The sequence below is a fragment of the Phyllostomus discolor genome, chromosome 11 (genome assembly GCF_004126475.2).
Source record: "Phyllostomus discolor isolate MPI-MPIP mPhyDis1 chromosome 11, mPhyDis1.pri.v3, whole genome shotgun sequence".
Lineage (NCBI taxonomy): Eukaryota > Metazoa > Chordata > Mammalia > Chiroptera > Phyllostomidae > Phyllostomus > Phyllostomus discolor.
Genome location: NC_040913.2, coordinates 10,733,989 through 10,750,269, shown reverse-complemented (window position 1 = coordinate 10,750,269; position 16,281 = coordinate 10,733,989). Strand labels below are relative to the sequence as shown.

Below are 16,281 nucleotides of genomic sequence, written 5' to 3'. Positions count from 1 at the left end.
CTAACTAAATCTTCCTTTACAGTCTCATCAAGTACTTTATTTTTTTTTTTTTTGAGGGTTGGAGGTGGTTGGTAGAGACCAAGAGTATTGATTTCCTTCTTCACACCTGTTTGATGATAAAAATCTTACATGGTACCTTGCTCTCTAGAGTTTAGGATGAATTTTCCAGTTAATAATTATGACTATTAGAAAATACTTAGTTGTTTTGACTCAAACACAACATATTTAGGGCTTTCTCTTCATTTGTCATTGCTATATTAATAGTGTTTGTTAATTCCCCCCCTCCCTTCCAAAAGAGTAATTCTAATAGCTAAATTGGAGTATCCCTCATAATGGCTAAATGTGCTAACTTAACAGTGAAAACTTTGCATTTTATTTAGGCATATAAATAAAGCTATTTTATTTTGTTTTGTTTTTGGCTTAAATATGTACCAAATGGACCACTTTCAACTAGTTTAAATAGACCTTCAGTCTATTTAAAAAGAGACCACATACGCTAATAGTTAAGAACCAGAATCTGAAGCCAGAGAACTCGGATTCAAGTCCAGGCCTTGTCACTTTCCATGTAAACCTTGAGCAAATCACTTACATTTTCAGTGCTTCACTTGGTCATCTTTAAAGTAGAATAATATTCATAGTAACAATTATTATTGTAAGAACACTCACACCATAAGTAGGAGAATCAAGGAAATTAATTTACTAAAAGAGCTTAATGAAGCAGCAAGTTCATGGCGAATATATAGCGGAAGGGAAGGGTCATTATTGTGGTGGTTCTTTAGTGCAGTTTGAGCATGTTTTCGCTTGTAAGCACTATGCAGATATGCAACACGCACAAACCCATTTAATTCTCACAACTCCCCTATTAGGTGGGCACCATTATTCTATCTGGGTTCTCATGAGAATGAGTGAGGCGTGGGGAAGTTAGGAAGTTTACAGTCACACAACCCTTTAACTGGAGTGGCTTTGAACCTAAATCTATCAGAATGAATTGAGACCTCCCATGGGCCAAGGCTTGGAAGATGGGAAGATGAACAGCACAAGATCCCTGTCTCAAGGGACCCATGATCCCTGGGAAAGGCTGGTGCCTCCTAACAGTCATCCATTCTTAAAACATCATTCTAGTACAGGATGTAAGCATAAGCAGAGGGAGAGATCACTGAGCATCATCATTTACTTTAGTTCATTTGAATCTCACAGGTACCCTTGTCCCACAGTCAGTATAGCCACTTACCATACCCACTTTATTAAAGCGGATGCTTAGGGAGTGTAAGGAACCATATGACTAGTACATGGAAAAGCCTAGGTTGGAATTACTGTCTCTTTTGAGTTTGCAAGTATAGACCTTTTTTTTTTTTTATCTTTCTGATCAGTTTTGTAGTAGGCTGAATATTGACCTCCAAAGATATCAGGTACTAATTTCTGAACCTGTAAATGTTAGTTACATGGAAAAAAAGGTTTTTGCAGATAGAGTTAAATTAAGGATCTTGATATGGGGAGATTATCCTGGATTACCTGGATGGGCCCTAAATGTTCTTTCACACTTCCTTAAGAGAGACAGGCAGTGGAGATTTGGGACACACGGAGAAGACATTGTGGGCCACGGAGGCAGAGACTGAATTTGCATACCCACAGGGCAAGGAATGTCTGCAGCCACCGGAAGGTACAAGAGACAAGGGACAGATTCTGTCCTAGAGCTTCCGGCGGCGCTGCTGCCTGGCCCATCCTGACTTCAGCCCAGTGGTTCTGACGTTATGCTTTTGGCATCCAGAACGGCGAACAAATACATTTCTATTGTGTTACGGTGCTACATTCGAGGCGATTTACTCTGGCAGCAATGGGAAACGAATGCAAGGGTCCTCCATGGTTGGGGGAGATGTGCCCCTGGACCCACATCATTGTTCCCATTTTCCTCAGAAAATCCCTTTCGCCACACCGGCCAGAAGGCACGCTCCTTGTCTGTATCCTGTACTGTTACATACCAGACTTCTGGTTACCTTCCCTTATCAACTCAGGATTTCGTTACCTGGCTCACTCTCTTTTCATTTCTCCTGCCATCCATTCTCGGCAGCTTCAACATCCACTACTTTTTCTGGTATCCTGGTATCTGCACATACCCTAGGCCACATCCTTTTGCTTATGCATAGAATTTCTTCCTAACAATTCCCATTTCCCCTGCTCAGTATCAATCTTTATTTGCCCATCCAATTTCTCCCATCAGCATATGAACACCCAGTAAATTCTCCTTTCTTATAAAAATAAAAATCTCCAACCTCCTATTCCCCGCCAGTGCCTACCTTGGTTCTCTCCTCCCGTAAGAGTGAATGTCTGCAAGAGACTTGTTTCTGCTGCCTCGATTCCTGTCCTCTTCTGTGCTCGCATTCCGCGGCTGCAGGTTTTGCCAAGGTCACTCAGAGCCTTGCTCCTGTCAGTTCCTATGGTCAATTGTTATTCCTCATCTCAGTTGACCTCTTAATAGTATTTGACATGATGGATGACTTCCTTCTACTTGAATCATTTTTTTTTCCCTTGGTTCCTGGCACACTCCACCTTCCTGATTTTTTTTTGACCTCACAGAAAAATTACTGCTCTGAGAAATGTCTGTGACTGAACTGCCTATGTTTTCTTCTAGGATTTTTACGGTTTCGAATCTAACATTGAAGTCTGTAATCCATTTTGAGTTTATTTGTGTGTATCATGTAAGAAGGTGGTCTAGCTTCATTTTTTGGCATGTATCTGTCCAATTGTCCTCAAACCATTGACTGAATAACTGTCTTTACCCCACTGTATGTTCTTGCCTCCTTTGTTGAATATTAACTGGCCATAAAGGTGTGGGTTTGTTTCTGAACTCTGTTCTGTTCCATGGATGTATGTTCAAGACTATGAGGAAATCTGATTTAAAGTCTTCACTCCACAGTAATTCACAGTAATTCACAGAAATGCTCTACAGTGAGTTGTTTTGCTAAAACCATAAACTGGTTTTCAGAACATAAATGGTTATAAAATGATATTAAAAAGAAGTGTGAAGCGCCATGAAAGCCAAATTAATGGGGTGAAAAGGAAGAAGGAGAAATGTTGAGACAGCACTTTTCTCTTTGGTGCTTGTCTTAGGGGATCAGATTAATTACCAGAATGTTAATTCGTGGTGGCACAGATTAATATTCCACTCACTGTTTTATTTGTATAGATGGCTCATTTCTGAAGAATGATGATATAAATCATACTGCAAAACATTTACAATGTTTTACATTAATATTTTAGAAAACAATTATTATACATATCACTTTATGAACAATTGAATAAATATAGAAATATCATAGGCATGAATTCAGTATAAACACTTCCAGACAGGAGAGATAGATCATTTCTGCTTTTACTTAAATATGCATATTTTCAGAATGGCTGTAATTATCTTCTGATAATTAAGGGCATTATTAAGTGTGACTATTGAAATGATTGGAAGGCATTTTTGTTTAAAATAAAGCAGAAGGATTACAATGAATCTTAATGTTTATGTGACTAAAACTGGTTGGGAAATTACTCTTACAATGCTCTGCATGTCTTGTCACTTATCTAAAATTCAGTTCAGAGGGACGTATAGTCTCAGGCAACAATTGGCTCTAAAGTAGCCAAGTAGTAATGAGGTATCTGTTGCGGTAACACAATCTGTGACTTGAGAATTGTAATGCACAAAAATGTAAATTCACTCTGAAAATTTCTCTTCGACCCAGATACATATTGTAAAAGCATCTGATCATCTATGGTGAATATAATTTAATCTTCATTCATCTATTTCATTGCTGCGTTTGGGGCTATCTGCGGTCTTGAGTTGTAACACACACTTCAAATTTTGTATATTGAAATGTTCGCATATCAAATATAATGAAAATACGAAAAGGTTCATAAAATGTCTGTTCCTATAAGGCTAGTTAGATTATTACAACAGTTGTTTCACGATCATTACATTTTCATGTTAACTTTATCTTTAAAGCAATAAAAGCCCTATAAATATTGAGTTTCTCCCATTACAAAAAGATACTTGCATATTAATCTTCACTGATTTTGCAATTTGTCAACTTTAATTTTAAATCACTATTATCTGATTTTATGTCCACTAGTTTTATTTAAGTTAAAATCCTTGATTTACATTTAAATGTTTCTAAAGGGATTGTGGGCTGAAAAGGTTGAAAATAAAATTTCTAGTTAATAGGCATTTTATTATGAAATTTTACAGAATATTAATGTTGAAAATTGAAGTGGATGCAGATAAACTTTATGCATTCCAACTTCACTGTTTATTTTATGAGGTAATACCTAAATTGATTTTCTCATAAAGCTGCAAGAAATCATTTTTATTTAATCAGCAATTAGATTGCAGTTTTTATTCAATCTATCACTCTTAGGAATTAAAAGGAAAGTTGGGTTTTCTGCCTTGGTAAATTTTATCTGATATTACTGAAAAGAAGAACTTATTGAAATTTTCAGTGAAAAACAGCAAAATTGTCATTTTTTCTAGTCTATTTCTTTAATTCCTTAATCAAACCTAAGAAATGTTTGTTCATTTTCAAGATATGTTATAATCATTAGCACATGAATGGAAAGCTGTTCCTTGTGTAGCTTGGATGAGAGGCATTTTTTGTTTATTAAAACTTTGTAACGAAAGGAACTGTTTAGTTAAAACTTAACACTTAAGTAGATATGATGAATTATTCAACACCTAACCTATATTGAATTTATAAATTCTGATTTTCACATGTGAAGTATTCTTTTGCATCATCACAAAATACGTCATTCATTTGACAGTTATTCAGGAAAGTTTAAATCCTTGTTAAAATCAAAATTTTAATTTCACAAAATGGAAATATTCAGCTCTGTGATAAACATAGTTAAAGAATAAGGTGATAGTTTTGCAGATCCAGAGTTGATACAACAACTATTATTAGTGAAGCCAACTTCTGACTTTACTGAATTTTTATAACAATTATTAACAAAATAATTCAATGAACTAGCTTATAGATTGTTCAGTTTCTGATGAGAGTTTATACATTAAAATTTTATGAAGCTTTTATGACCAAAACTTCACAAATGTTTATTTCTCCATATTAAAAATTTAAATGCATATAGAACAAATGTTTACAGTTTTTCTCATTCATTGAATTTAAGAAACATTTATTACAAATACAGATAAATCAAAAATACATACTTAACACATGTTTAGATAACTCAGTTAACTGGAATGTGTCAATATCAGCTTTAATAAAGATTGAAAGGAGAAATAACTTAGATTATGATGAAGTAACAGAATAGTGAAAACCTACTGCAAAATAAATTCATTTTTAAAAGTCATTGTATGTTTAGGTATTGAAGAAATAATCAGAATGTTGGTATTTGAGAACATATAATTTCTCATTCAAGGAGTAGTAAAGTTAATGAATAATTATGAAAAATAAAAACTTAATATATATGTTACTATGAATGTTTTAAAATTTAATACAATTTCTAAAATTTTCATTGGCTTTTTAGTTATTTTGTTTAAAAACAATAAAATATAAAGCAGAAGAACACTAGTCTGAAATAAAATAAACATTGTAGTATGTTTTCAGAAATTTGTCCTTTAATTACAAACTCAAAGATAATTAAACTAGGTCATTGCCAGTAGTGCAACAAGTACTATATTCATTTGTTGTTGTTGTTATTGTTGTAATATGCCACTGAATAGTAAATACTTTCTCTTCATAATGGTTTTTACAAAACAAGTTAATTTGCAAACCTGTTAGAGCCATGAAAAAGTTAAATTCCCTACATTTCTGAGTAAGTTATAAATTAATGGGACTGGAATTTAGGAAGAGACATTTTATTTTTTTACAGTTGGCACGAGTCAGCTGGAACCTTTACACTATTGCCCGGGGTGGCGTTTGACCTTTACGGAGGAACATGGCAGCTTTGGGTCACACACATCTGTGTGTCACGCACACCTTAGCAAACGGTGGGAAGCCTGCAAGCGTGCCTGTGAAACAGGGGTATCTTTGAGCCTGTCCTTATTTTATCTTACCAAAAAGAAAATTGCAACCTCCCTCAGAGTTTGCGGACACACAGAAGGTGCTCAGAGAAATGAGCCTATGTTACTGATAAAAATAAATACATAAATAAGCTTAGCATGTTATGTTTGTTTCGACCACAACGGTTAAATTTGCTTTTCACACTCACTCCTGTGAGTCTGAGAAAGCCGTAGCAGTGGCTGACATTGCAGGTTGCAGCTGCGGGGTCGGGCTGCCACGGCGGGATGCTCGTTGACCCACTTGGTAAAAAGAAAAGAAAATGTTTTATGGAGATCTACAGAATTGCAGTGTTTCAAAAACTGGCCAAGTCAGAAAAAGTTGAAAAAATTCATCCTCCCTTTTTTTTTTTTTTTTTTTTGGCTGCTAGTTAAATGTAGATTCCTGCACCAAGAGCAAATGTGCTGAGTTACAACCCGCAGTGCTGCGACCTGGACTCCGTATTTTTTCCCCAGGCAGCCCCGGTGATCAGGCCAGTTGGGAAAACTGATGGTAATTCTCTCTCACCAGGCAGAGCCGCTAATGGCAGCTGAAGCCTTCCGTTACCACCGTATTTTCATCTTTCACATTTTGAGTGCTAGGATTGAGCTTCTGCTGTCGAGAGCACTGGAGAGGCACAGGTAACACGAGTTAACAGCCGACAGTTGGTAGTACTCCGGTGGCAATGGCCTTTAAAATCTGTTGCCTTTGATTGCAAGGTAGATGCTATCTCTTGGTTCAGGGTGGTACAACAGAATATCGTAGGCTGGGTGGTTTTATAAACAAGAGGTTTATTTCTCACAGTTCTGGAAATTGGGAAGTCCAAGACCTAGGTGCCCACAGATTCATAATTTGGTGAGAGTCCGTTATCTGGTCCACAGACAGCCCTATATTCTCTCTGGGTCTTCACCTAGCAGAAAGAGCAAGGGAGCGCTCTGAAATCTCTTTTCTAAAGGTGCTAATCCCATTCATGAGGGCTCCACCCTCATCACCTAAGCACCTCCCATAGGCCCCGCTTCCCAGTACCATCACGTTGGAGATTAGGTGTCGACTTATGGATTTTCAGGGGGACACGATAGTGTGTAGCTTGATATAGCACAGGAAAGCCTGGCAGCCAATCCGAATCAGTCTTGGAACACAATCAGGACACATGACATTGTGTTTTATGTATCTGTGTTTTTTGTGAAAGTGGTAAGTTTCTCTTAGGCTACTGTGGCATATTCATGATTCGGTCCCATTTCACCAGCTCTCCCTGCACCTCTGCTTTTTATTATTTCATTTTATTCTACCGTTGTTATATCTTTTTTGGTAATCACCTAATCACTGGTTTGATAACTGAATTATTGTATGGTCTTTTGCAACCTAACTAAAAACTGTAAGATTGGGGTTTGGGGAGATGCTTTTATTAATATATTTTATAATTAATTATATATTGATATAGTCCGGTATTATATTTAGGCTAATTATAAAATGTAATTACTGGTGTATTCAAGGTGGCCGACTGCTACCTAAAGCTATCATTTTGAAGTATGACATTTACTTGCTGATTACTACAACCTCCCTTACTTTGTGGATGAATTATTTTCTGTTCTTTCTGTGGAGAAATTGACTTGGAAGCATCAGCTGTTTAAGTAAGAAAATAAAAAGCCCCACAGCAAAGTCTTTAAAAATAAGATGATGGTAAACAAGAGATCCAAGATGGTGGCAGACTTCGTGGAAGGTACACTCACCACCGCCCCCCTCCGACCAAACCAAAATTACAACTAAATTATAGAACAATCAACCTGAATAACCAACTGAAGACTAGCAGTATGGAGTTTTCTCAAACAATTAAAAGTGGAATGGCCTTATGACCCAGCGATTCCACTTCTGGGATTTATCCAAAGAAGCCCGAAACATAATTCAAAAGACTGTAAGCACTCCTATGTTCATTGCAGCGTTATTTGCAATCTCCAACATTTGAAAGCAGCCTGTGTCCATCAGTAGATGAGTGGATAAAAAAGCAGTGGTATATTTACACAATGGAATACCACTTGGCTATACAAAGAGGAAATCTTACCCATTTTAATCTCATTGATGTACCTGGAGAGCATTATGCTAAGGGAAATAAGCCAGTGAGAGAAAGACAAGTACCATATGATCACACTCATACATGAGCCCTAATGAACAAAATAAACCAGCAAAATAGGAACAGGCTCATAGATACAGAGAACAGGCTGACAGCTGTCAGAGAGGCAGGGGGTTTGGGGGGCTGGGTAAAAAAGGTGACAGGATCAAGCAGGAAAAAAGTCATAGATACAGACAACTGTATGGTGGTTACCAGAAAGAAAGGGGAGGGTAGCAGAGGATACAGGGGGGATAAATGGTAATGGAAGGAGACTTGACTCAGGTGGTGAACACAAAATACAATAAGCAGTTGATGCACTATAGAATTGTACACCTGTGACCTCTATAATTTTATTAACCAGTATCATCCCAATAAATTCAATAAATAAGCAAACATGATAAAAGCAACAGAAGACAGTTGAGAAGACGATCTCATAATTACTTCTTTTCATCAGCTAATACTGTCCATGACTTTCCCATTGGCTAAATGAGGTTTGAGAATTAAAGGTTAATCATAAAATGTTTTTCTTTTTAATCTGAACATGCTGGGAGATCTGAGGATTGCCAGGCTTCCCTTTGGGAACTTAGCCTCTCTTTGGAGTAACTAGTGTATTACTTATTCGTTTCTCTTCTGAAAAAAAGAAAACTGAAAAAAAAAATGAACTCACGATGGTAAATTGTTTTCTCAGTGATACATTTTTTTTCTATCATTAGTGGGTTCTGAATGACTATGGAATAAAATCAGAAAATGTCATATATGTTTACCCTTCTTTATTTCTGTACTTTTTAAAGGTGTTTGATTCCAGGAAATGCATTTCTTTAAAACAAGCGTTCCGTGTGTAGTGCTCACTGTTGACCAGCCATTATCCTTGGAAAGCTAAATTGGGTTTGAAAGCTAAATTAGAGTGTAAACCAATCCATAGGTTAGTTTCAACGCATTAAGCTCATTTACTCTCTGGAGCAGATGGACGAACCGTTATAACATGAATACTAAGCTTTTCCATCCTTTACCTCTGTTTCTGTTGCAGAAACCCTTGAAACTCTCATCAGACAAGCAGAAAATTACACCAGTATACTTTTCTGCAACACCTACAGGAACATGGCCTTAGAAGCCGCTGCTTCAGTTCAAGAGTTCTTCACTGATGTAGGGCTCTATTTATTTGGTGCAGATGTTAATCCTGAAGAGTTTGTGAACAGATTCTTTGACAGTCTCTTCCCTCTAGTCTACAATCATCTCATTAACCCCAGTGTGGCAGACAGCTCCCTGGAATACTCAGAATGCATCCGGATGGCTCGCCGGGACATTAGTCCATTTGGGAATATCCCCCAAAGAGTGATGGGGCAGATGGGGAGGTCCCTGCTGCCCAGCCGCACGTTCCTGCAGGCCCTGAATCTGGGCATTGAAGTCATCAATACCACAGACCATCTGCACTTCTCCAAAGAGTGCGGCAGAGGCCTCCTGAGGATGCAGTACTGTCCGCACTGCCAGGGCCTGGTGCTCAGCAAGCCCTGCATGGGGTACTGCCTCAACGTCGTGAGGGGCTGCCTGGCACACGTGGCAGAGCTGGACCCACACTGGCATGCGTACCTCCGTTCCTTGGAAGAGCTTTCAGATGCCATGCATGGGACGTATGACATAGAACACGTGCTCCTGAACTTCCACTTGCTTGTTAATGATGCCGTGATGCAGGCGCACCTGGATGGACAAAAATTATCGGAACAGGTAAGCAGCCACTCCATATTTACTGTCCGACTTTTTAGAATTTGACGATGAGCCATATACATAACGTTGGTCTATTAAAAGCACATGATTATGCACTTGGAAATTATGGAAGCTTAGCAAGATTAACTTTTTTTCTTTCCCTGTCCTGAGGCCAGTACTCAGCAAACCTCCATGAAGCACTTTAGTATCTCAAAGGATTAGAATCATCATTGTGATTGTGTTTGATAAATAGGTTTTAAACAAAACTTTTATCATATGAAATCTTTGGGTTTACGGTGAGTATTCTTTTCTTTTAAGTAAATCGGTTTCATATCATAAACAGTCCTATGACTATCTTGATAAGTAGTGATTATTACTAAAAAATTGTAGACTCTTTTCTAAATGAAAATACTGAGATTCTCTTTTTAACTTATGGTGACAGAAGGAGAAACTGATTTTAAATTCCTTGAAAATTGATTCATTAATATTTATTTCTGCCAACTTCGAAGTGATTTATAAGCTGTTTATCAAGCTTTGATAACCAGTTCACACCTCAGTGAATTTAACAAATTCAAAATAAAGTGCAGGAAAGGCAGCAAATAATGACTTTCTCACATTCCAAAACAATCTCTGAGATCAGTATTTCCAAGTCTAGTTTCAGTAAATACATATTTCCACTTTAAGAAATCCATAGAGGTATGTGATGTATCATATTTCTGTTGGATGAATTTAAACTGGAAAAAACTGTTCTCAATTTCCTGAGAAAATCAAAAGCATTTTCGATTTAAACCATTAGAGAAACACACGCCTGATGATATCTGCATCCTTCATCTTTTTGGAAATTTGCCCCCTGCAAATGTGGGCCATGATGTTTGGGGTTGGGGGGAAGAAGTCCTATTTGGTCCTTTGATAACCTCTCCTGAGGCTGAAATGATTGGCAGTGGTGAGGGCCAATCAAGACCCATGTACCTCAGGAGGTAAGTCTAATTATTTTTAGGAACATACTAGATAACAAGCTTGCATAACTTTTGAATAAATATTTCATAAGGCTTTTAAAAATGTTACATGATTAATTTGTGATTTATCTTTCTGAGAAACACTGTGGTATGAATTCCTTGAGAATAATTACCAATGACCATAATTCTTTATGTATACCTAATTTCCTAAGTGAGGGAAATTGGTTAAATGTCTTATGATGGTCTGAAGGCCTATAAAGGGAATCTGGACAAAGACCTCCCAGAAGAGTGGTCCATCGAGTGTGTGGACAGCGACCACTGACAAGTTCATGTTTCCAGTGAGTGAGTATCTCCATCCTGGACTGCCACATGCGATACTCGAGAATGTAATGCTTTGAAGACAGGGAGCAAGTCTTAGCCATCCGGGACTTCAGATATGTGAAAGCTATTAATTCTGCCTCTTGGCTTGATATCGTCTATCTAGGCTCTTCCCTCCTATTTTATTCACTTCTTCGACACGTGCTGTCTTTGTGAGATCGCTGCTTGCACCACACGGCTCTGCCTTGCTCTCCTGGAGCATGTGCTGAGTCAGGATGGAGTCAACCAGCTCGGAGGGGTCATGGGGGTTGAGAGCTAATGGACACCAGGCACGGAGCTGGCGTTCCCTCACTATCACAGCCAGATGTTCCTCCTGCCTCAGTCTGGGGTCTGGAAGGTTCCTGGTTGTGGTTTCAGGCCTCCGTCTGTGAAACACCACCCCACCTTTTTTCTAAATTAAGAAGCAGAAGGTTAATTTCCAGAAAACATAAGTTGTTTCTTAATTAATGTTTGTGTCATATATACATTTGTTTTAAGTTATTGAGGTTTCTCTGAGCTAACAGATCTCTTATCCCAATAATATGAGCTTCTGTAACCTGCAAATAAGAAAGTGTTAATAATACTTAGTGATTCCTATTAATTTTTCTGAAATAATTTTTCTTGAGTTTTATCAATGTGTAGCTGTTTACGTGCATTAATGATATGGTTTGGAAAGATTCTCCTCCGCCTTAAATGGAGGCAAATTCTCTCTAAACTGGATAAAAACTTGTTTCTTTTTCTTGATGAAGTTCAGCCAGGATTTGATCTTTCTTTTGGAGTTTTTGTCCCTCCCTTTCTACCTGGGTGTGTTCAGAATGCAACAAAGCTTTCTTGGCTGGAGGCTTTTCAAATGATTTTTAAGTGTATTGAAAATTCTAGCTTATGCAGTTTGTTTTTGTATATTTGCTTTAAAAAAAAACCTTTGCTGTATTTTTTCCATTACCATTTAGTTCCTTTATACCCCCCTCCCCCCAGCAGTTACCACACCATTGTCCATGTCCGTGAGTTTTTTGTTCAAGAATTTGTCAGCTGGTATTAAACTCAGTTGCAAAAATCAACAATCCTTTGGATTCATCAGTTCAGAGGTTTCCATTTTCTGATGCCATCGGTGTATCTAGTTCCACATTCCCACAATCCTTGTTGTCTTCCCCAGGAACAGCAGCCCAAGGGCTACTCTGTAGCAGGTGTGCGCCTGTAGGCCTGGTCTGACTACTATTAAGAACTCCCTCTCCAGGCAGGTTTTCTGATTTTCTCCTCTCGTTAGTAAATTTGCCCACTCCTCCTTCCCCTTTTGAGATTCCTGTGAAAGCAGCTTTAGGATTCTCTGGAGACTGGACTTTTCCTTCAAAGCCTCTGTCAGGGCAGTCTGAAGCCGTTCTCCACTTTTCTGCAGGTGTTTGAAGGCTATTTTGGTTGCAGCTACTTGATGTTGCATTTGTTGGATGTGTCTTCTAAGGAGCTAACCTTGTGTGTCGTGTTGGCGATCCGCTGAACTTTAATATATTTAGAATTTTCTTCTTTTCATGCTTTCTCTAAGCCCAAGTAAAGAACTATAGCTTTCGAGCTCTTTATTCATGATCTTTACATTCACTGTGTTTTATAGTAGGTTCTCGAGTTTGGATTCGGTGTAGTGGATTGAAGGTCTCCAAACTCTCTTAAAAAAATGACAAAACTTTTCAGCAATTTGATGTTTTTCTCCTGGAGGGACAGACACTCCACTGGCCAGTTCTTTGTCCCTTCTCATGTCGTAATGAAGGTTTTAAACACAACTCCCCCTCTGGTTGTGAAAACCACCACCTCTCATGGCCTTCCTTGGGGAGCTAGGCCCAGGCTGAGCTCCTTTAGCGCAGTCCCCACTTCTGGGCACGGAGCCTCCTAGGTCAGCATCATACCAAGTACTGTTACCAAATACACCTGTTTGGGGAGCCCAGATACTGTTATGGAAACAGGTCCCCTCCCCCAGGGTCTTTCTGTACTTTCTGTACTTTCTGTACTAGGTTCATCTTGCCCATTGCCAGGTAGGAACTATGGCTCTCAATGCCAGAGTCTAGTGAAAAGGAAAGGAACTATTTATTCAAAAGTTATGCAGGTTTACAGTAATGGCGGAATGTCACTGTTAAAACCCCAAACTCCTTTTAAAACACCCAGAAACACACACACACACACACACACACACACACACACACAGAGTCCTGGCCTTCCTCCCTTTGCCCAGTCAGGCGAGTCAGGGGCACTGTATCCCAGGAGAAGAAATAGAAGCCTGCAGCTCAGCTAACTGCCCATTCCTCCCAGGAATCCCTGCTCAGCTGGGCGGGTCTTCTGCAATCCCCAGCACCATCCGCTGTGTCGCTGCTATGATCTCCAGTTCTTAATCCAAAACCACGTGGCACCTCCTCACGGTCCACCAGCGAGAGTCCTGTCAGCCCTTTCCTTCCTGCATCGTCTCACATTGTCCTTGCCCCGAATTGTCTCTGTACCTCATGGTGGCCAGCCATTGGTTTAAATTCCAGCCTGGAACCTCCTCCAAAAACTCATTTCTGACTCCTCCCACAATCACCTACAAGTGCCAGCGCTCCTGTTTTTTCAGCCTTCCTTGGCCACTAGAGTTAGTCCGGGCAGGCATGGCCCCATGGTGTGGAGTGAACCACCTCCAAGCTCTAGCATAGGTGTGGTAAGGGGAGCTGCCTCCAAGTTATACCATGGGTCAAAGTCATGCACACCTTTCCCTAGCCAGCCTGCTATTATTGATATGCAAAATCACTCTCAATGGCCTTGCTCCATGTCTCCTATCCCCCAGACAGGCCTATGGGAGATATCCTACATTCCCAGAAACCCCAGGTTCTGGACCCTATTACGGTACTATGGCATCAGGAGACTTTCCAAGGACCCCAAGACCACAGATGACTCATCTCAGGTTTCTATGACTCTGTGGCCACAAGAGACCATGTAGCTCTACATTAAGAATTCTACCCAGAACTGTAGTGCCGAGAAATCAGAGCAGGCCTCAGTACAGGCAATAGAAATGACAAGAAGAACAGTGCCTCCCAACTGTCCCCACATCTTGACCCACAAAGTCGATTGTCATGTCACAGGGCCCGGAGGGAATGGAATAGGCTCTGCAGGCCAGAGGGGGTGGCCGGGTGCTCTGGCCAACCGAGGCTTTTCCTGGCTGCCTCACGGACTAAGCAGGGAAATATCTCCCCACGTCTATAACTTCTATTATTTGGGAAGATTTATTATGGACGGTTGGAGGTCCCCAGTCCTGGCTGCTGATCCTCTTTTTCTTCAATAAACTTTTTGTTTTGTGGCTTTGGAGACTTAATCCAGCCCACAATGGTCAGAGAAGACTCCAACTGTTAGTGTCCCCTTGGTTTACGTCTGGCTGACCTTGAACGTGGGTGGGGGAGGGTGAGAGGTGGGGTGATAGGCCCTGGGGAGGGTTTCTACTCACTTCTCTATTTTCACATTGACAACGAAGGAAGATTTTTCATTTCAAAATGGTTCAGTCAAACCATGTGATCCGCTCCATTCCCATGTTCCTCTCTGACTGCTCCCGCAGGGCCTGCATGGATCAGGAGGCTGGCAGCTGACACAGAACTCTTTGGCAGCTACCTTTTGAAACAGGTAGAACCTCCCACTTTTGAAAACAGGCTTGCTCATTGCTTATTCCCTTTTCGGCCTCTCTCTGCGTTCATTTGGAGACTAGGATAAGCAGACGAGGCACTGCTGCAGTGAGGGCTGCAATTATTGCGAAATTACTGAAGGGAAATATAAACACTGGTAGAAAAGGAAACCCAGGAAAGGGGCATGGTGGGGTGGCAGGGGGCCTGTAGTAAGGTATGCACTGGTCTCTTCAGTGATCTTTGAGATCTGGCTCTGTGCAGTAGGGACCGTCTGATTTGAAGACGATACCATCTTATTCCATCAGCCAACTGTAAATGTTTGATGCTGGATATCATGGGCATGGAGATGTGTGTTTCAAGGTGACCTTCATGGTTTACAATGTTATTCTATTTTTCCATTACAGTTTATAGTAAATATTATTTTTCTTCATTCGGGTATACAGGTACCTACCCGGCACCATACATAGTTATTACAATATTATTGACTATATATTCCTGGGCTGTGTTTTATATCCCCATGATGGTCTTATAACTACCCGTTTGTACTTCTTAACTTTTACCTTTTCCACCCAACCCACTCAGCCCCTCTCCTCTCTGGCGATGACCATCGTGGATGGGCCGGGAGGTTATTGTGCTCAGTGCAATACGCCAAGGTGACCGCCAGGTTTTGATCTGGGGAGAGGAAACCTTTATCTCCCAACTGGGTAAAGAAGGACTCCCACAAAAATTGGCCATAGTGCCAAAAGCTATGTAGTTATAACCCTCCTCAATAAAGTAGCAATTATTGAAAAAATTATCCCAAAAATTAAAGGAATGTAAAACATTCCTCCATGCTCTTTTGATGATTTAATAGGGGAGACTGCCTGAATCATCTCCACGTATATATGCTTTTTCCCCTTTCTCATTGTTAGTGTACTTACTATAAGGGCTACATGATGCTCTGTAAAGTTCGATATTAATTTGAAAATAATATTTGTCCTGTCGAATTAAATATATTTTTGTTTGAGAAATTGGTGAAGTTACTCTTTTATTTATCTGAATAATAATAATCTTATCTTTTACCTCTAACATTGGAATAATAACCCCATGTTGCTTCTTTCACGGACCATAACGCTAGTGGCCGGCGCTCACCTTTCAAGCAGCTTGACTGTGCCGCCTATTCCCTTCCTGAATGGCACACGTCGAGTGAGTCTTCCACAAATGCTCAGTATAGATTAGTTTCCAAGTCATGTTTATTATTCTTTTGAAAAATATACTTTGACCTACCACATTGAGGGGAAAAAAGGCACTAGAAAAATGATCGCTTATAATGGACAGAATTTTTTTTTTTGGTAGTAAGGGACAGAAACTGGAATTCAGTTAAACTCTCCTAAGGAAGCAAGTGAATGTTAGACCATATAACTTTTTGGTCATATGGTTCTATATAAAAGACCATATAAAAGGTACCTGATCTGTCCTGGCTGGTGTAGCTCAGTGGATTGAGCGCTGGCTGCCAACCATAATGT

The 16,281-nt window shown here is 39.6% G+C and overlaps 1 protein-coding gene across 1 annotated transcript in view; it reads left to right on the top strand.

The window, feature by feature from the left end:
* Positions 1-16,281, top strand: part of GPC5 (glypican 5) — a 1,172,420-nt gene that overhangs the window by 223,290 nt on the left and 932,849 nt on the right. The window contains exon 3 of the mRNA XM_028526582.2: positions 9,167-9,861. Within this exon, the coding sequence (XP_028382383.1) occupies positions 9,167-9,861 (695 nt within the window). The remainder of the gene's footprint in view (positions 1-9,166; positions 9,862-16,281) is intronic.